Source organism: Fistularia commersonii, chromosome 20 (assembly GCF_037954325.1).
Source record: "Fistularia commersonii isolate RoL2024-O1a breed Wild chromosome 20, RoL_Fcom_v1.0, whole genome shotgun sequence".
NCBI lineage: Eukaryota > Metazoa > Chordata > Actinopteri > Syngnathiformes > Fistulariidae > Fistularia > Fistularia commersonii.
In genome coordinates, this window is record NC_141303.1 from 6,125,518 (window position 1) to 6,149,917 (window position 24,400).

Genomic DNA, 24,400 nt, shown 5'->3' on the forward strand with positions numbered 1-24,400 from the left:
TTGATATTTTCTCTTTAGTATTTATTCCCCAGGCGATGTCTAAAAAAGGTGTATTCTGTTTTATCAGCTCTGATTCAGGTGTCAGTATGTGGCTTGCAGTTTGGACTTATTGGACAGATGTATTACGTGTGTGTGTGTGTGTGTGTGTGTGTGTGTGTGTGTGTGTGAGTGTGTGTGTGTGTGTGTGTGTGTTGGGGGGTGAGGGGGGGCAATAAATGATATTAAGAGTGAAAAAACAAATGTTAATATTCATGAGGAGGGATTCCTGGGGCGTCTCCAAGCAACCGGGACCTGACGCAACCTCCCTCCCTGCCCCTCCTATGGTATAGTCCTGCTCCAAAAACAAGGGGACCGAGGCTGAGAAGAGAAGAGCAAGAGAAGGAGGGGAGCTTGGAGAGCTTGGAGAGAAGGAGGAGCTCTTTACTCAAGATCCTGCAAGAAGACAAGTTGCGCCGCAGCGGGAAAACTCACGATAAGGTAAAGCAGACGCGGACGCGCGGAGGGGAGTCAGCCTGAGTGACTCCTCAATCATCAATACTCGATCGATAGGTAAATGTAAAGATACTGACAAAATCAAAGATAACGATTGCTGCAGCGAAAAAAAAACGCTTCTTCGATAGCAGCAAAATCAATAAAAAAAAAAACGGTGGTAGATTGTGACCCCCTGGAACCGGTTCTACTGGCAGCTCCTTCATTCATCTGAAACTAAGTCGGCTAATTATTTCCCCGTTAATCCATTTAACGTGGAAAATCGTGAGAAACGGTGTCACGATTATCCAGAGCCCAAAGTAACACCTCTTACAACGACGGCTTTGTCTAAACCAAAATCCAAACCAGATTTTATATCATCAAAAATATATGAAAAAAATCTTCAGGATAAATAATTGTTTGTTGGTGGCAATACTGATAATAATTCGTGCATTTCTTTGTGATGTTTCTGATAGTTGGTGTATTTGTCGTTGCAAATTACATTCATATTCTTCACACCTTTCTGAGCGTGTTAAAGGGCTGTTGATACCAACCTCAAATATGGGTTATAATTTGTACTTTCTCTGGTTCTGGCTGTAGCTGTGGAACACTATTAAAACAAGACATGTCACTATTATTATTTTTATATTCCAATAGAGTGTAATTTTCCTTTTTCTCCCTCTGTCTGGGTTTCCTTCAGACAGAGGTTTCTTCTCTCAGTCCAAAAAAAACAGAAGACTGATGAATGAATCAATAAATCAATCAGTCAATATAAGTCAGAATTCAAGATTTCATAAATGCTATGTTAAAATAGCTCATTTGGCAGTGATTCTTACGAGCACTGGCGCAATACATTAAGTCAAATTTAAATTTTAACATCTCATTTAAGATTTCTCAGTTTTCTGATGTAGACACATTTTCCTGATGAAAGCGGTAAACCAGGTTCACGGCATAAAGAAGTGAATGTAATAAGTGATACTTCCTTAAAATTGGAGAGTGTCAGTGTCTTAATTTCTCCGGTTACACACCTGGCACAGGTTTTTCAAACTGTTGCCTGATCCATCGGCTGTTGCTCTCAATAATTAAGTAAAAGCTGAAAGTCTAGAGTTCTTCATCTAAAGACGTTCAAGCAGTGTAAAGCTTCATCATATTTTACATTTGATAAATTGTTGGTTTTTGATACGGAGAGCAACATCCAATCAACATTGGATTGTAATGATGACTTGGTTTTAATTTGCGATGCAAATCAGTCAATTCGGGTGTGGATGTTTGTTGTATCATGTAACATGCTGTATCATGTTGTGCTATGCTTGGACATTATTTACACATATATCAAGGCTAAAAACATTTGGTCATGTTAAATTTGATTGATATGTAATATAATTTTACAACCCACATTCATAACATGTCTTTTATGCATTAAATGTCAAAATTAAATGCCTTTATATCAATTTCGCCATTTCTGTGCTTTAACATATAGATATCAATAATATAATCCAATGCGATTCTAATCAAGATATCTTTTTCAGGTTTGGGTTTAATATTTAATATATTCACAATATTTTATCATTGGTTCATAGTACATGCTGCATTGTTACTCTCAAAACATGTCAGATTTGCAGTCCTTCCTCTCTATAAACCGCCAACTTACTGTACCAACATGCAAACATAATACAAGGTCTTTAAAAATGCATGTGGGCATGGATTTTCCTCCTTTTATGGTCTCCTGTAACCATTTGGTCTCTAGAGGCACACTGATCCCTTCCCTCAGAATCCTTTCTCAAGCATTCCTAAGTCAGCAACTCTGGCCAGTCCGAGGGCTGTTCTACTTTGCAAAAAAAAAAAAGCAAAGCCTATCATTAGATACTGGGATAATGGCTTCAATGCGGGTCTGCTGTGCCTATTATGGCATAACTGAGCACAAACCACTTATTGACTGAGAACTTTGCCAGAGGACACTGAGCAGAATGATCTGCAGCCTCTACTGTTACTGTGGTGCTGTAACTTCATCATTTAAAATGCTTCAGCACATATATGGTTCATCTCTTAGTTGCTCAAAACTGACAACAAATATATTTTGGGGTGTAAATTAACTATTCAATATAGAGTATGATTTGGGAAAGTCTTCATTTTATTTATTTTTTTGTAGTGGTATTATAACAAGAGTGGAGAAAATACAATTACTCCATGATCTATATTGTTTATCCTGCAGAGAAGGTGGCTGGGGACGGTCTACAGCACATGCGTCAAACTCAAGGCCCGCGGGCCAAATGTGGCCCGCCACGTCATTTTATATGGCCCGCGGAAAACGTCTTAAAAAGTCTGATTGTCTTAAAATAAATAAGTCAAATGCGTGCATTGAGCATAAACTACATTTCCAACAATTCATGCCGATCACGTTACCCGTGAAGTGACGCCATTGATCAAGACGCCATTTTCAACAAGTTGAATTGAGAAATAAATGTCAAGGAAGGGAAAAGTTGATGCAGATGGAAGGTTGTTCTAAGAAAGATGGGAATGCATATGTGACATTTTGGACTTGAATGAGTTATTTAACATTAAAGAATAGTTACATTTATACTGTTACCATTACAGGTGGCCCTTTGAGGGCAACTTTTATGCTGATGTGGCCCTCAGTGAAAATGAGTTTGACACCCCTGGTCTAGAGTCCAGACTCTTGAGCCAATACCAGCTCTCATCGGGTGAGAGGTTGAGTTTAACCTGAATTGGTAACATGTCAATCACAGGGAAACAGGTAGTGACATACAGGCCAACGCTTCAATCTGTTTCTCAACAGCAACGAACAAGTGAGAGTCTTTAGTTCCTCTTTGTGGTTTTAGACTGTGGGAGGAAACCAGAGAACCCTGAGAGGACCCACTCAGACATGGGGAGAACACTGGAACCCTGAACAGACCGGCCCCAGTTTCTTTGTGGCTAAAGCCTCATTGCAGGAAATGCTTATAAACACATGAATCATAAATGTATAGTAGTTGTATGGTAGATTCAATGATACATGGAGGGATATATCATATGCAACCTAAAGATAAAAGGAGTAAATGTAAATGTTGAAGGATAATATATTTGCTGTTAAAAGGGCTAAATAAATGATGTACAACAGAATTCAATAACAGAAATGTTGTTAAAAAGGTCCACAGTGTTTCATCCCCTAAGATGACGTGGTGAAATATAATGCTTAATTTTTACTAAAAATATGAATCAATTAACTCTACCAAATAAATAAATAAATAAATCTACCAAAAAACGAATAAATCAATCAGCCTACAAACAGCCCTCCTATGCACCGGCATACGCATGCGCACAAAGATTCAAAGTGTGTGTCACATGTACAGTGTAGAAATGAGTTTCCCTGTACAGTGATATTCCTATTTTGCTGCCCACAGTGCATTGGGATATGTGCTGGTAGAAAAGTGTAAACATTGTTCTAAATATGATTAGAGATATGAATGTGAACATTGCAATAGAACAGTGAGTGGAATACGGTGCAATAAGACGTTTGATCGCAGCTTGGTGTGCAAGGTGCAAGGATGAGTGCAATTTCAGTGCAAATGAAGTGGCAGTGACTTTACATGTGCACATACACACGAACATGCACACGCTGATAAAGATACGCCATTATGGACAGTGTTGATGAAATAAATTAATACATTAAGAGTTAAAACGATTATATCGGGATTCTAATAACTAATAAGAGACTGAAGATGCACCAACATGAACAGGATAAAAAAAAAATCAAACAGATGCGAAAATATTAATATTGGGTAGCATTATTAAAATTCCCATAATGTGACGGGATGAACGTCGCATTTGGTTTCAGTTTGCTGCAAAAGAGCAAAAGTACCAATCCGCCTTCCTTCTGGCATCAGGCTGTCACTTCAGGTTGTCGAAAGGAACGAGACTGGAGGTGGAAAATTGCTGATTCATTTATAGCAACTCTGTTGCTGTGGAAACATGTCCATGTTAAATGGCACATCCTGGTGGTGTTTTCTGTTCTCTCCTTTTATTTGATCTGCAAGCGGCTAACCGAGCAACCTACTGCGCATCAGGTCACAGAATTAGGGACTCTTCTGAGAGAACTTTGAGAAGCTTATTCTAACCTGTTATGGTTATTTTACATACCAAGGTGGTTGCAGATTTTCACATTTAGACTCATGTGTAACTGTATGCGCATACACACAAACTCACAGACACACTAAATCGCCATAAATTTGACAAGATTGCTGATTCATATGCAGACGCACATTCTAAAATGAATACTCTCTCTCCCTCCCTATCTATCTGTATTTGCATACTGTATATGTATACACACATATGGTCTCAATTTAATGTTACATAACTGAAATAATCTCTCCTCTCCAGCTCCCCCATGGACCAATGGAGAGTCCAAGGATCCTTTGACAACTGAAAGTGCTGAGAGGATCTCAGAAAGAAAGAATACCATGTTCAGCAGTAGCGACAAAGGAAACCACGGCTGAAACCACGCTCTTAATTTGAATTTTTATGAGAACTTTACTGAAGGGCTTTTCAATGATGGATGGAGCTTCCACCCCTCAGGCCACAGTGGACCAGGCCGTCGTCACAGAGGAAGCGTGTTGTGGCCTGGATGGGGATTTTCCTTCAGATGACCACCTCAAGAACCTAAAGGCGCTGACGGAAAAATTAAGGCTTGAGACCAGGAGGCCATCATACTTGGAATGGAAAGCCCGTGTGGAGATGGAAAAACCAGGAGCCGGAAAAGATCCCATCCAATTGAAGCCTGGAAGCGAACGAGTGGCGCCCGAACAAACTGTGGTCCGTTCTGATGTGTTCAGGTGTCAGTTGCCTTCAGGTGTATCCAAGGGATTCAGGAATATTGACGAGGCTCTCAACTGGCTACGGAGTGAGTTGGTGAGACTCTTCCTGATTTTACACATTACATGACACATTACTCCAAAATGACCTAAATTCAGGTATTTACTGTAGGAAGAAGTACCTATTTGCCGTTCTTAATGCAAAAGCTATGCAATAATTGAGATAATGTGAGAAGACTCCTTTATACATTTTTGGGAAGGTGTCCAGGCGATGGCGACGTCATTTACTCACAGGTTCTGAGAGTGTAATCATCTTTTCTTTGCTCAATTACACCGCGCATTCGTCCACGCATCACCAGCTTGGACTGAGCACGCAAAGAGGCACCGGCAGAGATGCACTCATAGTCACACACTGGACCATGCAGCCTAATTTTTTTTTTTCTTTTTCTGCACAAAGACAGTGGACAAGAGAAATAGTTGTGATCTTTGCACAGGCATTTGCACACAAACGAGTGTGCAATGAATGAGATCATGTTGAGCGAGTTGATGCCCAGAAACTTGTTTGTAGATGTCCCACTGAGAGTTTACTTTTTAGACTTTTGTCATTTAAACACCGGCGAGCTGTAGTAAACAAATCATTTAGGCCATTATCAATCACGCAAACAGTTGTATGAATCAACCTGAGAGCTATCATTGACATTTCTGTCATATTTCAAAACATATCTTTTCATAATAATGTTCCCATCTACAGTTTGACAGGGAAGGGAAATGTTGTTAATTCTTAGAATCAAAATATAAATTGCTCTAATCATTACATCATGGAATTCATTCAAAATTAACTTTGTGTGATTGTTTTCCAGAATTGAAAAAGGTCATTTAGATTTTTTTCAGCTATTTTCCTTTAAACAGCCTGGTTAAAACTCTAATCTCCACCCAAAACACCAGTTCTTTAAAAAAGAACTGTTCAGCCTTCAGTCATGGAAGGAGTCAAAGAATGGAGTGAAATCTTGTCCCCCAAGTCTTTGTATGAGGATCAAGGAGCTTTTAAAGATATTAAAGAAACATTTTCCAAATTTGTGGGACTAAATGTTACTATTTCTGTGGGACTTCCAACATGTCGCCCGGGGTAGAGTTACTCATTTGACATGTCATATATTAAGTAACTATGTACAACCACTGTGTTGACAACGGAACAACTTTACGTGGGTGTTTTGAAAGTGAGAGTTGGAGTGTCACTTTTGTGACCATTACTTTTTGTTCTGTTGTATATTTGCTTAACTTAATGGTCACTTACCTTGAAAAAAGATAATTTAGCAGAAAATAAAAGGCTTTTACTGTATTTCTATATTTCTCACGGTAAGATGCGAGATGACAATCCTAGCAGAGAATGAAGACTCAGTCCCTCTCTGTGATGCAACAGGAACTTCTTTGTCCTCATTTGTATTGCCTGACATCTGCGTGCACATCAAGTGCATGTGAATCCCTCCCTGACAGGATAAGTAGGTTGTTACAGACCCAGGGGCCTCACCTCCAGTATAACCTCTTACACCGATTTGTAGTATTGTAGCCCAGGTAATTCCATCTATCACTTTAGTTGTAAGTTTAATTGTTTCATTGCAATTTTGCTCTCCAACTTTGGCATTATCACCCTGTTGCAGATGGATATGCGCCTACAAGACCAACAACTGGCACGGCAGCTCATGCGTCTGCGAAACGACATCAACAAGCTGAAGATCGAGCAGACGTGCCATCTACATCGCAGGATGCTCAATGACGCCACCTTTGGCCTGGAGGAGAGGGACGAGCTGTCGGACCTGCTGTGCGAATGCCCGGTCACTCCGGGCCTCGGCCTCTCGGCCCCCCTGAGACTCATTGGCGTAACCAAAATGAACATTAACTCTCGCCGCTTCTCGCTCTGCTAACCGCGATTAAAGCGCTTCAGGGTTGGTGTCATGAATATGAAACAGTTGTAAAAAAGTCTCGTTCCAAGGCAAAAATACAAGCAAGGGCACATTTTAGATTGTGTTGAAAAACTTTGTGCCTTTAGGGCTTGACTTGACCACACTGTTATGAGGATTAAATGAAGACTAAAACCCTGTTTTATTATAATCAGACATAATGTATGTTATTTAGGTGGACATTGACTTTAAGAAGCATTTTCCCTCTTATTTTTTCTGCTACTTAACTGGATATGGCAGCTATGCAATATACAGCCTATTTGTATGTGACTTAAAATCACAGCTGATTTTGGACTTTGAAAAAAAATACAACCTCAAATCAGTTTTAGAGTATAACTACGTTTCCTTTGAATGATTGTCAAAGTTCAGCATTTGATAAAGTCCACTGGTATTTGCCAAATAAAACCATACCAACTTTGGAAAATTCCCATTATTTGTCATTTTTCCACAAGGAATGGTAGGTTTTTGTATCAACATCCTACCTCTCTGAGAGATAAAGAAATTCAGATTACAACAACTCAGAAACTCATACAGACATATCATTACATGTCAGGAATCAGTCAATCACATGACAGCAAAAGAAGCCATTTGTCGCCTTGGAAACAGCAAAGAAGACGTATTCCTATCACTATGATCACACTATCATGATGTCACTTCTGCATTGTTAGAATCTATTTTTTGTTAGGAAACACTGTCTCAAATGTTTCTTGCAACCAGTGAACACCCTGTTGACTAAGATTCAAAAATCACTTTTTGTCAGGGAAGGGATTTACCTGCGTGAAAAATAAATATTTGATGGCAGAACTTGGCTAACAATATCCTAGAAGAGCAGAGGGACAGCTTTCTGGAGTCCCACTGCACACAAAGAGAAGTGTATCTATATTTTTGTCATTATCATACGCAGGATGGTAAACAGACCAGTGCCTCCCCAGCCAATTATCATGGTCAAATTTACTCCCTCTAAGTAAACATGTCTTGCACATTCTTGACCCATCAGTTGAAGTTTCCTACTTTTGTGCTGTAATTGTAGAATCCATTCCAAAGAGTAACTATGTGGGTATTTCATTCTGTTGCCCGCTTCAAAGAAGAATTGCAGTATAAACAAACATTGAATTATCATGTTCTCCTGGTTTAATGGCATATCGTTACGTGATATCTTGACTTACTTCTCCCCAAAACAAGACATTAGATCTACAATTTAAGCTCTAAGAGTACATGATGTGAGTGTAGATACATGTGAAAGAGATATAATAAGACAATACCATCTTTAAGTTCTTACATGTACACCTCTAGCTTTGAATCTTTGCTACAACAATAATTGCTGGAATGATAGTGACAAAAATTACAATATTGCCCACTTCGGCCAAAATAGATTTGAATATGATTGCCTAACAAAGACAAAGCCCATGTCTCTCTCATTCCCTGTGTAACACCACGTGTAGATTATTTATTTATTTTTTAACTAATGCACCGGAAATAATAAATAAGCCACCAAGAGACTAAATGCACAATTAAACGTTGGTTGTTTCTGTTGTGTGAAAAAACACCAGGATAGGAAATGAGCCTTTAATCGATGCACAAAGAACTCACATCTAGCCATCTAGCAGCATTTATCTGGAATTCCGAGGTAATTGCAGGAACTATTCCAACATCTGCAATTACTTGTCATCTGTTTGTAAATTTACCTGAGCTAAGCACGATGGTGTTATAAATACCATTTATACAGTTTGAGTTCAAGGCTGTTATTTGAAACCATGATGTGAGACAGTGTAACCGCTATTGGATTTTTTTTCAACGAAAATAAGTGTGATGTAGGAACTTCAGACCTTTTGTGAACAGACTGAAACAAACGCAGAGCAGTGCAAACTGTTTAAGGAAAATTAGCCTTACAAAAAAAGGGTCCACTACAGGAGACACCACACTGAAACAGATACTGGTTATGTGCTTTTTTCTGGAAAAATATCATAAGGCTAAGGCCTTCCCCAAGTCACATCCAACTCATATCATTCTGCTGCTGGGCACCCAATTGTACGAACAGACATAACAAATAATGGTAATTGTACTAACTTTACCATTATTAATAGTGGTAATGATGTTGATAATTATATTAAAACAACATAGGTGACCCAATCCTGCCATCCTGGGGAAAAGGGACCAGCTGAAGTCAATTTTTTGTTGTGACCCCAGTGGATTATGTTAAATGATGCTATTGGCAGTTCCCATGTGAAGAATTCAAGACTATGAGAGAGATAAATATTGTTTGTTGTCTGATTTGTTGCAAGCTAATTTTCAATCATTATTTTTGCTGTATATTGAAGATAATTAAAAATTGAAAACTAATACAGATATACATGCGTTTACTGAACTTTTCACATTTCAGAGATGTATATGTTCCTTCTGCCATGGATAATCAGCCATAAGCTTTTTATTAGGTGTTAACATCTTTCAGGGCTCTTGTTAGCTTCCTGTTATTTGTAATTATGTCACAATTTGAAATTACTAGTATTATATCAAAGTTTACTTAGTTGTGAAGAAATCAATATTCTTGCTTTGCTCATGAGTAGTTCAAGAAATGTAGTTATTATTAAGTTGATTTTTTTGCTCAGACATGAGTGTGCAGGATCACATGTCTGAGAGAAAGTGCACCTCGCCTGCTCCTGGTGTCCTTCCCCATGATGAGGGCCGTGAAGTGGCATGTCATGAATGATTTTACAGATTTTCATGCATGAACTCCACCTTTATGTGGGTGTATCACTGCTGAAAGTGTTTGACTGAACGATTCCCAGAAGAGCAATCATATACTGTACCTTCTCTCTGGACTTGCTGGAGGACAAGGCAGTTTCATTAGTTTTTACAGAACTAGAAGTTTTATCGTAGGGGAAAAACCAGCTCCCTTACACTATGCTATATTATAAATATTCGTACAACACAACTAGACAAGCAGAAAGTCAGATGTTGGCTGTAATTTCAATTTATAAGGATCAGGTCCTGAGAAACATAGTCAAGCAAGTCAAAACGCGAATTAAAATATTGATAATGATACATATTATGTTGTAAGTGCACCCTCTGACTGATCTGTTAACTAAGGCATGAAGTTCTGACTGAAGTGCAACCTTGTTGAACCAGAGAAACACTGGCTAGAATCCCAGACAGCTCACACTGAGCTTTAATTGAGAAAGTGACCATGTGTGTCCACCCTCACCAAAGAGTTACTGTCAGAATTGGACACCAAAGTGGATAATGAGGGTTGAAGAGCAGTATTGTAATTCACTACCCTTTGTATCAAAGTGACTTGATGCATATCAAATATGAAATATATCTGTCATACCTGGCAATCAAGTTGAAGGTTTAAATTTTTATCAGTGACTTACCTGAAATATTGGCCAGCGCCAGCATTCAGAGTCACAACCATCCATCTAAAATGGTTTGGAAATTGAAACTTGATACACAGCACAAATAATGGGAGTGTGTGTGGTGTTTTTATTATGAACCCTTCATTTAAATGAAAACAAGATATCAATAATTCTTTAAAATGTCATACTGAGCTACAATAACCCCTTTACCTATGGGAATTGAGGTAATTTGAAAAAAAAAAAGCTACATTCATCATCCTAGTGACCAAGCAACACGTTTCTGTCCAAGCCAAGGCTTTTACAGTGCTATTACTCAATGGGGCTGAAAGAGGGAACAGGCAAACTGGCCAATTTAATAATTACTTCCTGCCGTGAAAGTAGCAGAGCAATTCTGTTACGTCTAAAATCTGATTAAGATTGGAGGCTTATGAGGATTGTTTCAAGTGCAAAGAACCAAACATAGTACTTTGTCAAAACAATTGCATTGGATGACTGCAATCTCAGTTCCACATTTTGACCACAGATTTTGCTAACTTTAACCATTTCTTTTTTACCTGCTGTTGTTCTTCCTCTAGCAGAATTATCTGAACCAAGAGACCGACTGAAAGCCTAACCATGACTCAGATGGTTCTTATTCAGCCAACAAAAAGTCACATCCTTCAAATTTATCATAACAGCAAGAAGCACATCAAATCTGTGATTTACTCTGATTTTCAATCACTTCTTGGCAGCCTTTAAAATGTGATAATTTACTTATGGCTGCTTCTCTTGACTTTTACTGTAAGTCAAGTAAATCTAAAAAATAGTATGGTATGGTAGTATGGTTTGGAAAATACTAACTTTTAACTAGATGGTCCATGTCTGGATACAGACATAGCACTGTGAAAAGAAAGTGCTACACACAGTTATAACTAAACAAGTTGGGCTATGTGGTGATGTATACAAAGTGTGAGGACTGCTCAATTTCTTCACTTTGTTGGATGCAGACTGAATTCTAACACCTTGCAAATCATTTGCAAATCATTTGTACTTTCACGTTGTGCGGGTTGATGACGCACAGAATCAAACCATAAAACGGCTGGTGTACAGAATACGTTAACCACGTAAATAATCGAGAGGAATGCGCTCCAGCTGTCCGTCCAATCTCTCCTCCTCGCCCGAACTAATCCCATACTCTGATGTCATCTGGCAACATCAAGCTTGATTGTTTTAATGAAAATAAGACTGACGTTCCACAGCAGATTAGGTGCATTCGAGCAAAAGATTGGTCAGAATGCATCATAATTAGATTACAGAACTCCCCATTTTTGTCAGTTTTGTTCAGTGACAGTGGAGTTAAATGACTTTATTTCAAACCGATTAGGCTGGCAGGTGTGGATGTTGATCTTCAAAAAAACTTAATTTTGCAGACTGGGTAAAGTAGCTGTTATTTAATAACCATATGCTGAAGAACTGTAGTTACAGTTCACTATTACATGTCCGTGTGAGACATTTTGGCAGCTGTACTGCAGTGTAAAGGCACAAGACAATAAATGTAATGTCAAAAGACAAAACGATGACCTGCATGAGAAAACATTTCAACTTTACATCAGCCATAAAACCAACTGGCTTTGTCAAATACAGTCCCCACTAGGGTCATTAAACCTGGGTGGGAAATTGTTTTGTTTTACAGCATTTCCTTGGTCAGTTAGTATACGGCAAAAATTACATTAAAAGAGTAAACCGATAACAAAGGCGTAAAATTAAGTGGTACACAAATCTTACTGAAAATATGTATGTAGCAACATGTAACACTCACAGCAACACACAGAGGTGAAATAAATGAAAACAAATTTCCCCTATTGAATGAAGCTGATGGACCTATAATCATATGAATAAGAATAATACAAAAGCACAAACCAGTACGGCTTCAGTCTTACACATGAAAAAAAAACATCAAAAACAGTCCTCTGGTGGATTCTCTTTCTTTTGGGGATTTTAAACAGAAATTCTATTAAAGACACTGAAGAGGTTTGCTACATTGCTGACAGCAGTGGCAGATACTGCCTATAAAAGACTATAAAACAAAAGAAATCTTAAAAATATATCAGTCTGAATCCACCAAAATGGCCAAAGTAGCCAACTGACTACAAGTCACTGAGAGGGTCTGCATAAGTGCGTTTGTTGACTTCATGTTTTTGTATAATAAGTTAATAAGTAATTTCCTTGAGGGCTTTGGGAATATGAAGTATCCTCTTGACAAATAGAGGAAAATATAAAATTAACCAAATCAAAAAGTCAGTGCAAAGGACAACCTTCATTTGCTCCATCATGTCTTCTGTTCACAGCAGGATTGTGAAAAGTGGCCACTTCATGTCCTCAGTTTCAGCAAAAATACCTGGATTTGACCACCAGGTCAGGGCGTCACTCCCTCTTGGTCCATACTACAGCCGAGAGCTTCTATATCATTGCTGATATCGGTGATCATACGGTCCCATTCGTCCCCCTCAGATGTCTCGCGGCCCTCATCGGAGGCCGTGCTGTCTCCACTTCCTCCTGCTGCACCGTTACCGTTTGTTGTGGAATCAGAGGCCAAGCTTGCAGTGCGGCGATAACGGCCAAAACTGTCTGTGATTATTCCTCTACCATCTTTGACACCAATGGTCTCAAGGAAATTCTCAAAGTGCTGGCTATCCTTCTCTGGAATGAAGGGACGCAGACCTCGAAAACAAAAACACTGGTTTTAGGGTTATAGTTCTGGGATGACCGCCTTTTATAACTAAATTGAGTTTTACAAGGTCAACAAACAAACGCAAACAATGTTGTGTCCCACTATACACTAGTGGGACACACTATACACTATACACTATATTACTGATGTAAGACCAGTGGAATTGTCAGTTAATAGTCTCATTTAATATAATATACAAAATGGGAGTATATTGCTAAAGCAAGACCACTCAAATAGTCAGTTAATACCCTAGATAGTAGGTGTAAACTAGATAAGCAATTGATGAATGTTTACAAGCCTGCAGAAGGGAGCTGACAGCAGGGCACCACAGGAACATTATCAAATGAAAAAAAATTCAAAGTAGCAACAAGTATTTTAGGCCATTTGTTTAACACATTGATAAAACCCAAAATGAATCTACAGCTGATTGAATAGACAACCATTTTTTTGGGAGTTTACTTATTTAGGAATGATTTCATAAACTGTTTCAGAAACAATTTCAAAAACCATACAATATACCTTATGAAAACATTGTTTTTCTTTTAGTGAGACCACTAAAATTGTAAATAGAGCCAAACTAATCCTACATAACAAATCATCATACTATACACACACACACACACATCCCACAATCTACATGTGGAAGAAAATGAAGAGTGTTCTTACCAAGTAGGAGGAACTTTCGACTGTCCCCATAGAGTTGTCTTAGGTTGATGCAGAACTCATGGATGGAGGAACCATTTCGGTATTCATGGAGTAAAGTAGCAAACTGTTGGATCTCCTGGGATGATAGCTTTGTCCGTAGCTATTAGTGAGAGAAAATGATTTTTAAAAAAACAACTCAAAACATCTTTAGGAAATTGAACCTTTCAAACAGAAAGGGCCAAACAATTTGAAAACATCGCACTGTGGTCATGTAGTCCTGAAGCAGCTCTGCAGCAGTGGTGCTGAGCTCTCCTTCACTTGCAGTCTTTGTCTGAGGAGAAGCCGGTGTGGAGACTGATGGAGAGCTCCCATCTGCTTCCAAAGAGGCCTGAAAAGGACTAGAAAAATGCAACCGATATTTAATAAGTAAATGTTAGACATTGCCAAAAAAACTGACAACATTTCTCTTCATCACAGTGTACGCAGTAAACCTATCAACAGGATAGGATTCTCCAGCTAGCTCTTACAATGTGCTGGCTTCTCCTTCAAAGGCCTCCTTAACATCCACTTTGCTTGAGGAGTCATCTGGAAAAACAATGCAGCTTGATATTTATCACAACTCAATTGCTAATACTTAGAACACAGAAATAAATTTTGTCAAAGTCTTGAAATATCTTTCAAGAAAAATCTACTCAAGAAGGACGCTGAACAATATTCTGTTGTTTTTTACCTACATAGCTGATGAATTCTCAAACTTACCACTGTACAGGGAAAGATGCCTGGTTGGAGTAGTTGCACCATCAAAAATGGCTCGGTCCAAAAAGTCAATGGTGGATTCTGTGTAAACGATCTGAAAGACCTGGCTGAGCAATAGACACAACTCCTCTGCTGCTGCCTGGAAGAAAGAAAAACGGCAATAATGGCAGATTTATCTTGAAATATCTAGAAATGCGTAATATTCTCTCAAAAAGGCAGGAATATTTGGACACAGCTGGCTGCAAGGAAATTAGAAATTGTCTTGTGTGGTCTCTGTACCGTTAACTGGCATTCAGGAGCATAATTTGTCTGGGGGATTTGGACCCTAAATCAGCAATGGCAGTTTTAGTTATGTATTGTTTTATAGTTAGTGTAGCATTAAAACAGTCTTCATAAGTTGAAACGATAAGCTCCTTTGCATTGTGGTGTCTGCGTTATCTACTCAAACTGTCATTTTGGCGATCGACAGCTAGACTGAAAAAAATACCTTATTATCGACTGCCAGAACAAGCAAACAGCAGACTTCCACAAGAACAGCTCCACTCTCCGATAAAGAGCTCAGAGTTTGCGATTTGTTGAGATCAGGACATGAGCTGGGACAAGGGGAGCCTCCTGACTCCTGGGCTGAAAGGCAAAGACATTAATTGACATGAAAAAGAATTGAGAAGTGCCAACAAAGTCAAAACTTCAAACATTTACGAATTGTTATCGGTTGATATTGTTATTGTCACCTGTCTTGATCACCACAAGGTGCAACGAGTCATCCCTGATGTAGGAGACGGCAGCAATATCATGGATAGGCACTCTTAAGATGATATCTTCTCCATCGCGCCATATAAGCTTGACGTTGTATGCTGACAAGCTCACCACTGCATCTTGCTCCGATGTCAGCTGGCCTGCCAACTGTTGGGACTTCTAAAAATATAGGCATAACAAATAGATGTTTGAACACATATATATCGAAGGATGAAAATTAAAGCCAAGGACTTCAGCATCAAATTGATCACGAATGCATAAACGAACTGTAGGCTTTCCTCAGCTGTCCTCTGTTTATTTATATGCAATAAAGGAAATTCAAGGGATTACTATTAATTACAAAGCCAATTAAAAATGCATCCAAATGGTTTAAAATGTAAAGAAGGAGAAAATGAAGTCTTGTTCTGGAAAGGTTTTTTTATTGTGACACTTACCCTTGCATTGTCAATGAGTTGGAGGACCTCTGTCCTACTTGATGGGTTCAAGTATCCTGGAACTGATTTCAGCTGCCCCAAGTACTGTAAAAGGACACAGTTCTATGAAATTAAAGAGTTGAAAACAAATCCCGTGGTGTATATTAGCATTTTTTTTTTTTAACAAATTTGAAACCCAAAAAGTCATAATTACTTGTTTTCTTCTCACCAACTTAGATAGGATATGGTTGTTGAACTGCTAGTCATACTTACTTTGACTTCCTTCTCGATGTAGTCATTGAGAAGGATGTCAGGATCAATGCGGTGGTCAGGCTGAGAGAGAGAGAAGGTATGGAGAGCCCTGCGCTCAGTGGCCTTCTCCTGGGCCTTCTTGTCCCTCCCCTTCTCTCCTTTCAGGAAGACTCGTTTGAAAGGAGACACGATACCAGGCTAATGAATAAACACAGACAGAGCGAGGTTTAGAGAAATGACAATTCTGTTGCCTTTAGATCGGTCTCTGACGGTTTGCAGCTGAAATACGCAGGGCACGTACGGTACATAAGACGAAACTGTTCGCTTTATTGCTTGGCTTACACAAGCTAATAGTAACCGATACTTAGACATGATTAATTAATTGAAAAAGATGTATGTAAAAGAATTAAAATGTCTGAACAGCTCAGCTATAAAACACATTGTCTGTGGACTATACCATACATCTGCCAACAAGTCATCTTTTCCCAAGGTAGCTACAGATTAAAATACAGAAGGTGAACAAGCTTCGACTGCAAATGTGTTATGATGTGTTACCCAATGTGTTGCGAAACTCTTTACAAAAGATTTGCAAAGAAAATATTTGCATTTAGCCTATAGCACAGGATTTCAAAATGATCTTAACGTGAACATGGAGAATATATCTTCTTTTCTTTTCGGCTTTTCCCTTCAGGGGTCGCCACAGCAAATCAGGAATAAGTTATATACGTTGCTGTATCAAATTGAAATCCTATACATGGACAGTCCATCGGACAAACAAGGATGTTCAACTCCTTTAAACTACAGACATGGCCAAAAGTTTTGAGAATGACACAACCATAGAAACATCTGGCAAACACCTAAAAACCCTGAAGGAACAGACTTTGGGAAAGTGTCATTCTCAAAACTTTTGGCCATGACTGTACACTTGAACAAAACGGTACAGTTCTTGGACTCAGAAACAAAATGCTTAACAAAAAGGCATACACTGAAAATCTTGTGCATTACTGTAGCAGAATATACTGTTATTAGATCTAAGTAATAAGCACGTTTCCAGCAAAGGTCTAACAAGCCTACCTCATTCTCCATGAGCTTGCAAACACCAGAAGGGTATGTACTGTCTTACGTACTGGACAATAAGCAAACAGCACAGTCACAGATGCTGTTCCACCCACACAGTCTACAGTCACCTGCTGCCTGCACTCATACAGGGTGGCAGCTGCTAACTGACGAGGGACACACTATACCCAACGTATTGACTTCTCACAAAAAGAAGGGAAGTGTCTTTCTATTTATTCAGTCACAAGAACAGGAAACAGATGACCCACAATATCCTGTCATGACGTGTGCTTTCATATAAATTTTGAAACCTTTATAAAAGCTGCAGCAGACTTACTCTGTTCTTTTTTTTTTTTTAAACACTGCCACAGATATAATTGAGAGTGTAATGATAATCATTTTTACACAAGGCTATTAGGTTTTATTGCAGTACGAGGACTGAATCTGTCGATCACTCGCTTAAGCACATCAAATGAAGTCTTGTGCACATCTCTGCTTGACAAAAAAAAATAACATTTGAAATCTGTTCACCCATGTTAGACCACAGATACCACATTTGCAGCGCTGCACTAATGATGCACCATCTCTTGGACTATATAGTTTGCTGTACCCTCATGAGAATTACTTTAAGTTATTATTTTTTAATTTAACAAAGTCACAAGAAAATTGAAAAATTATAAATACCCCCCTCACTATTTTACTAGAACTCATACAGCCTTGAGCAAGAATTTAGGGGGAAAAAAAAGCAAGAAACTGCTTTATATCATTCCAACACTTTGGTTTCTGTCTGATATACTGACATTTTGTCAATACATAAGCCTCAACAGAACAGCACAGTTTATCCAGTGCATTATTTAACAGTCTCTCGCTTCGGAAGACAAGCGCATTAACATTGTATGGCCTTGTCTAGTGAAATGTGAGACATGACCCACTGATGTTAAACCCAGTGAATGCCCTTAAGGTGAAGAAGTGGCTTTTGTGGTGACAGAATTCAAGAAGAAATACAGTGAAAATGAGATCTCTTTGTATTTTCAAGATTTGCATGACAAGTGTCGGTGACTTTTCAAACTGTTTCCTGCTCAAGAGCAGAGAAATGTACAATAATTACAAATACAGAATACTAGACAAGTAATTTTTCCATATAAACCAGTAAGCAATGCTTAAACTTGGCAATTGCCAGGGCTCAGTATACAACACTGTATACACTACATTAAATTTTATTTTGCTTCTGATTTGCAGGGGTGGTGGTGGACTTGTGCATCCTAACACAAAGTTTAAGTTTGTCAAGTGTGAAATTACTGTCAATATTATTTTTATGTTCTTATGAGAAAAGACTAAGTAATACATTTAAATACAGCTCAACAGTTAAAGACATTTGCTATCACCACCAAGTGGCACTAACAGAAACTGCATGCATTCAATCTGGCGTAAGTGCAGTTCTTAAACTTGATAACAATAAGGAATCAAAGCGCTGTCATACAGAAATCAAACCGTTGCAAAAACAAAAATCATCTTTTTAGAGTTTATCATTATTTTACAAAAGTCAAAGATGGCATAGTTTGTTGTAGCAAATAAGCAATGCGCTCTGATACAACTTTCATTAAAATTCATTACATGATGTACTGACTTATCAAAAAGTTGTTTATGTGCAAGTGATGAATGTATCCTTTCTGTTTGATAGTCTTCATTCTCTACTCTTTTGAGGTGCAGCAATACAACTTCAATTACTGGATCGTTAAATCCCATCAATCTATATATTGCAAGAAAATGATCCCAACAATTTAGGAGTGATATGTCATAAATGCTGTTCTCATGAAAGAAGAAAAAGGACAAAAAATAGGAAATAAATAATTGCATGGTAATCTTAACTAAGATGTAAACCTTATTCAGGAACTTCATTCCACACTGACAAATCAACCTGGGGGATTGCCACCAGGATCCTTCAGAGACATAGAAGGAATATAGGACAATGACATTTTTCCAAAAATGAAAATCCCTGAAGAAACTATGTGTTATCATGTGTGGGTGGGGAGGCTCTGCTACATGAGGCCTCAATATCAATGATATACTTTGCCTCCGCTGAAAAGCAGAAGAATTCTAACACCCTGGTACTGCCTATCCAAGACCTAGAGGTCTAGACGTGCTTCGGGTATTTAAACCTGATTGAAGTATTACTTAAATGTATTCTCATTCTTCGATCGCACTTTATTCCTTTAACGAAACATTACATAGTAGCAACGACACTGAGTCATAACTACACAAGAGTTTTCTCCAGTTCAACACATTTGATACATCAGGTAAATGAAGATATTAGCTAATCTGGTCTGACTGGCTAAACTGGTGTACTGATGTGTTAGCGTGCTAGATAGCCCCTGAGTTGGCTTGCAAGTATGGTACGTTTGTTGTCCGACTTGCCTTTTTCACTTTTTTCACATCCTCCTCCATTTCTATGCAAAGGTCGCCTTCCTCATGCTCAGTTCGCCGTCGGGATCCAAATGAGACGAGACATAACCGAAGCCTTCACCAGCACTCATCCGTCAGAAGTTAGCTTGATAGCCAAAGTTAGCTTAGCCTAGCCTTGGTAAAGGGATCCCCAATCTGAATTGATAGCAAAACGCCATCTTCATTATTTTTGCTTTATACTTCAAGTAGCAGGGAGACGCCGGCGTGTGAACAATATGAGACAATGACAGGAATACCGCTAAAAAGAATGAAGAAATAAACACCAAACTCGGACAAAACACTGAAAACTTTTCAACCGTGCCGCCATTTTGGGCGTTGAACTGGTCCAGCATGCTTTGCTTTGCTTTGCACAGCTGCGATTAAGGTGGAGAGACAACAAGCCTGATGAGAAAAGTCAGCCCCAGTAGTTTCCCATTGGCCGTGGAGTCGCTTTTAGGGATTTTATTGCTTTTTCAATATTATTCACCGTGTCTCAGCTTTAAGTAATATTGAACTTAAAGTGTCTTCTTTGATTGGACTAACGTTAATGTGAAAAAAAGCCCATTAGCAAAAATTTTATTCCTAGGTGTAGAGTTTGTGAGGAGTAGTTTTTTGATGAACACTTGGTTAACAGTAAAAGTAATGGTTGCAAAGAAGTGAAAAGGTGTTCTAACATAATAAAAGAAAAGAAAAGAAAACAAAAGAAAATACAAAAAAATAATAAACAAATAAATAAAACATGCATGGTGAACTGTTGCACATAAATGCTGTTTGGTTTCTTTTCACAAATGCATGAATCCAGCCAGTGTCGAATTGCTAAACAGGCTCTTTAAACCCCTCAAAATATCATAAAAACAATTAAATAAGATTCAAAATAATTTTAATAACGTTAACTAGCAGATGCCAATTTGCTGACATCAAATGCAGAAATTAGGGTAAAATATAAGAATTTTAAATGCCTAACACATGACTGTTATCCAAAGAATTAAATAAAAGGCCCGCCTGCAGCACATTGAAAATAACACCACAACACTTTTGGTGTTCTTAAAATCTTTGAACAAATGTGCCGTAATAATTATGTTGGTATTGCTAGAATAATTTGTCACATATTTTGACTAAATGCACTAATATTAGAAGACCCCTAGCCACTGTAAAATATTTGACTTTGTAGGCTCTATTAAGCTTAATTTCACATGCATATTATACTGTCTTTTCCATTGCATCATGGAATAACTTTCCCTGCTGTCATTATGCAGGTATTTTCTCAAAGCAAAACTACATTGAATGTTAGTCTAAACTGATCAGAACAGACATGAAGGGCAAAAAACAGCTACAATCTTGCAATTTAAAGATGCGCTGATCATAAAACAGGACATATTGTTGACATATTTATATCCATTCAATAACCTTTATCATCAAGTGGAGGAGCAATTTAACAAGTTAATTGTGAAGATAAATGTTTTTTTTCTTCGGACTAAACTGATATTTTCATTTCGAAATAAAGTCTGATACCTATACCAATTGCATATCTTATGCATTTATACATAAGTGATTTCAGAAGAAAATTCAAAAAGTATAAATCCTTTTTCTGAAGGCTCTATTTTTTTCAGCAGCCTTCAAATGCTATTATAATAGAGCTCATTATTCTTGATGATATTACTGAATCATTTGTAAAACAGATGAAAATGAATTAATGAATAAATCAACCAATGGTGTTTTACATCGTAAAAACATCTGTTGAAATGTATTTGTGAAGAGACCACAGAAAGGTTGCACTTTCAAATACTATATTTATTTTTCTCTTCTGGGATGAACAGTCTGATATATGAATCTACAGTAAGGCTTAACATTACATTTTCAGCATAATATTTCTCTTTTCATCTAAAAACCAAAACATACAAATAGAACTTTAGCACCATATGTTATTAATAATATTCATATTCATCCCAAGAAATGGACATCAGTTTTGCTTTTTTGAAGAATGGGGATTCCATGAAACAATTTGCTTTACATTTTATATTTAACAACCACAAAGAAATTATTCCTCATGTTCTCAGTCACAACATACAGGAGGCCGTATCAACCCTTTTCATACAGATGCTACAGATTGTAGCACATTTGCTTATGAACATTGTGCCAGCTTTTGGAATACCCCATATGAATCATATAGCCTAGGGTGAGATTTGTGAAATACACCAACAAGCGAACACAATCTAGAAATTGATTGAGTATAAACAAAGCAATATTTCCCAACACCTTTGATAACAATTTTGAAAATCAGCAGCAATTTATCGAACAACCATAGTTGCTTCATTGGAATATCAAATCCATTTTTGAAACGAAATATTACTGCCAATTCTACAATAACAACAAAATAGATACACACAGATAAAGGACATATAGATGACAGGAATTTACAACACAGCAATCACGTTCTATATATATTTTTTTTTATCCAACCTCCATTAGCAGGAGCACTTGTGTGCTCCTGTGCATGTGCCAAAGAGATGTATTTTGTCATCTGTCATTACATTGTTTCAGGAAAAAAAAATGGATTCTTGTGAAGAAAAGATTGAATCCTAAAACAATCAAATTGTAAAACAATACATACTTGTATGCTGAAACCAAAATAATAAACACAATGTGAACATTAACTGTAGTATCTGTAGATTTTGTGTTTAGATTGGAAAATCAAAATGGCACCATTGGGAGTTTTGCTGTAAACTGTGTGGAATTGAGGTGCTAGCTTTCTTTAGTCAACCAGACAGCTTTGATTCTTGAAAGCCAGAACGTGGACTCTGCAGTCCAGCTTGGTAGCACCGTTTAAATGTATTTATTGAGCACCAGGTAATAAACCAAAGATGAAACATAAGAAAAAGGAGGAAATGCACCATATTATCATCTCAGCAAACTGCTCCAATGATCAACCTGATGATCATGACAGAAACATACAGACTTAAACCAAGTCCAACACTATAATGTCCAGCTGCTACACATTGATGCAGAAATCAGAGAGGGTCATTGTACTGTTGAGAGCACTTACATGCGTAATGTTGAAGGTCACCTCACAACTATACCTAAAGGCATGCTAGAAGGTGGAAGCAAAACCACGAAATTAGATTATTCAAAAGTGGATCCGCGATTGGACCACAAGCATTTCATTGTAAAATATACGCAACCTAACGGGTCGTATGTGCATTTAATTGTCAACCTTTTCTTTCTCTTTCATTCCAACCACGAGACTTATTATAGTGGTCAGAGGATGTATTGTTTACATAAGACAAACGACACAAAGATTACACCTTGGCACTACAAATCATTCATCATTGCAAGACAGAAGAAGATGTAAAGGCATAGATAGACAAAAGTACAAAACAATCATTGACCAAATAATTCGTGGCTGGCATCTATTATGACTAGATTCTTAATCAAAGAATCCAAAAAGTAATGCCTTTGAGTGCAGACTAAACTGCTCACTGTAAGTTAATGAAATAGGGCTGTATTATAAGTAACTCAGCTTGTTCCAAAAAAAAAAAAAAAAAAAAAAAAAAAAAGGAATCCTACGTTTATTCTGTTAGACCCTTTGTTGTTGCCATCTATGAACTCAATCGAGAGCACAGCACCCATCTCTTGGCTCTGTGCAACACTGAGGTGTAAGCTGACAGAATTAAAAACTCGTTCTGGTTCGGGGAGACAGACAGGGACATTTGCTGTTTGGTGTTGTCATTTTTGTGTGTGTGCTGGCACAATAAATAGATAAAGAAAAACATTGGCATTGTGGTTTGCAAACCTGGCTGCCATGGCTGGATTGAAGCACCCAGAGTAACAAGGCACAACAAGGACTGAGAAGAACAAACTTGCTATTCAGACACTCTTGCTGTGTGTTGTGGCTGTAAGGGATGTGAATTTGGTAACTAACCTGACATAAACATTGGCATCGTTGTTTGTGACCTTGTTTATGATATAGTTTGTCGGCTGTTTACTACACTGTACAGTACAGAGAAGGCTTCGACCTGTTCTCTTGATGAGCTCTTGAAATACTTGAGTAATTTAAATAAACAATGTATCAAAAAGTAAAACCCACTTGTTGTCTGACCTCTTACTAGAATCATAATGTGGCAAAATGGTTATTGTGTAAAATAAACATAAAATATGCTTAATAAAAATCCAGTGTTGTACATAGACTTGAAATTAATCTGTTTAATTAACTCATTAATACTATTCTAATAACACATTTACACAAGCATAATCACTCTGCATGATAAGACATTAAGCACCACTAGATTAATGCAGCCAAGTTGTACATCATCTTGTTTTTGATGCTTTATAACACCACACTCCCGTACACACAGAAAAAAAAAATGAATCACAGTGTAATTGCACCTGATTTGTACATGTGTCTGGAAAATGTCAGCAGTATTTGAAAATGATGCACTGTATGCCAGGCAGCCAATTACCATAACAACGTCCCCTCCTACCAGTAGATTATATGAAGAAGAGTTCTGGAAAGTAAAATGCGCAAACCATAATATAGTGGCACAGTCCCAGCCGAGGAATGGTCTAGGATATCTTATCTAGCATAAGTTTTGGACAAAATGGAAACCCTTGAGGACATGCCTGGGGATGAGAACTGCATTGAGACACCCCTGAGTCAGCTGCTTCAGTGGTCTTAGTGGTTGGTCCTGAGGAACCCCTGTATTAGCTGTTTTGTTTATTTTTAACGATACTTAATATTTATCAATTCATTACTACCTATTAACATGGCTGTTTATTCATGAAAACA

General features: G+C 37.9%; 2 protein-coding genes across 3 annotated transcripts; one reads left to right on the forward strand and one right to left on the reverse strand.

The window, feature by feature from the left end:
• The first annotated feature begins 346 nt into the window (after nt 1–346).
• Nucleotides 347–7,652, forward strand: fam167ab (family with sequence similarity 167 member Ab). The gene is made up of 3 exons (XM_086167220.1): nt 347–477; nt 4,846–5,373; nt 6,935–7,652. Exons 2-3 carry the CDS (start codon nt 4,987–4,989, stop codon nt 7,196–7,198), a joined length of 651 nt encoding a protein of 216 aa, XP_086023346.1. The 5' UTR covers nt 347–477; nt 4,846–4,986; the 3' UTR covers nt 7,199–7,652.
• Nucleotides 7,653–12,005: 4,353 nt separating this feature from the next.
• On the reverse strand, nt 12,006–19,970 carry ccm2 (CCM2 scaffold protein). Of its 2 annotated transcripts, none has more exons than XM_086167254.1 (10): nt 19,591–19,970; nt 16,141–16,317; nt 15,889–15,972; nt 15,430–15,613; nt 15,186–15,322; nt 14,702–14,837; nt 14,470–14,527; nt 14,205–14,340; nt 13,964–14,102; nt 12,006–13,287 (listed from the first exon to the last, which is right to left on the reverse strand). In XM_086167254.1, exons 1-10 carry the CDS (start codon nt 19,618–19,620, stop codon nt 12,983–12,985), a joined length of 1,386 nt encoding a protein of 461 aa, XP_086023380.1. In that variant the 5' UTR covers nt 19,621–19,970; the 3' UTR covers nt 12,006–12,982. The 2 variants fall into 2 exon arrangements, with proteins under 2 accessions (XP_086023380.1, XP_086023381.1); XM_086167255.1 differs by lacking the exon at nt 19,591–19,970 and adding an exon at nt 17,194–17,332.
• Nucleotides 19,971–24,400: the final 4,430 nt, after the last annotated feature.

What these genes read in the sequence shown, in the direction of transcription:
- fam167ab (XM_086167220.1), top strand. Translation starts at nt 4,987, where the DNA reads ATGAGAACTTTACTGAAGGGCTTTTCAATGATGGATGGAGCTTCCACC. An exon ending in ACTGGCTACGGAGTGAGTTG is followed by an intron (nt 5,374 to 6,934) that starts GTGAGACTCTTC and finishes ACCCTGTTGCAG; the next exon opens with ATGGATATGCGCCTACAAGA.
- ccm2 (XM_086167254.1), bottom strand. Translation starts at nt 19,620, where the DNA reads ATGGAGGAGGATGTGAAAAAAGTGAAAAAG. An exon ending in GAAGGAGAAGCCAGCACATT is followed by an intron (nt 14,341 to 14,469) that starts GTAAGAGCTAGC and finishes GCATTTTTCTAG; the next exon opens with TCCTTTTCAGGCCTCTTTGG. An exon ending in TCGAAAGTTCCTCCTACTTG is followed by an intron (nt 13,288 to 13,963) that starts GTAAGAACACTC and finishes TTTGTTTTCGAG; the next exon opens with GTCTGCGTCCCTTCATTCCA.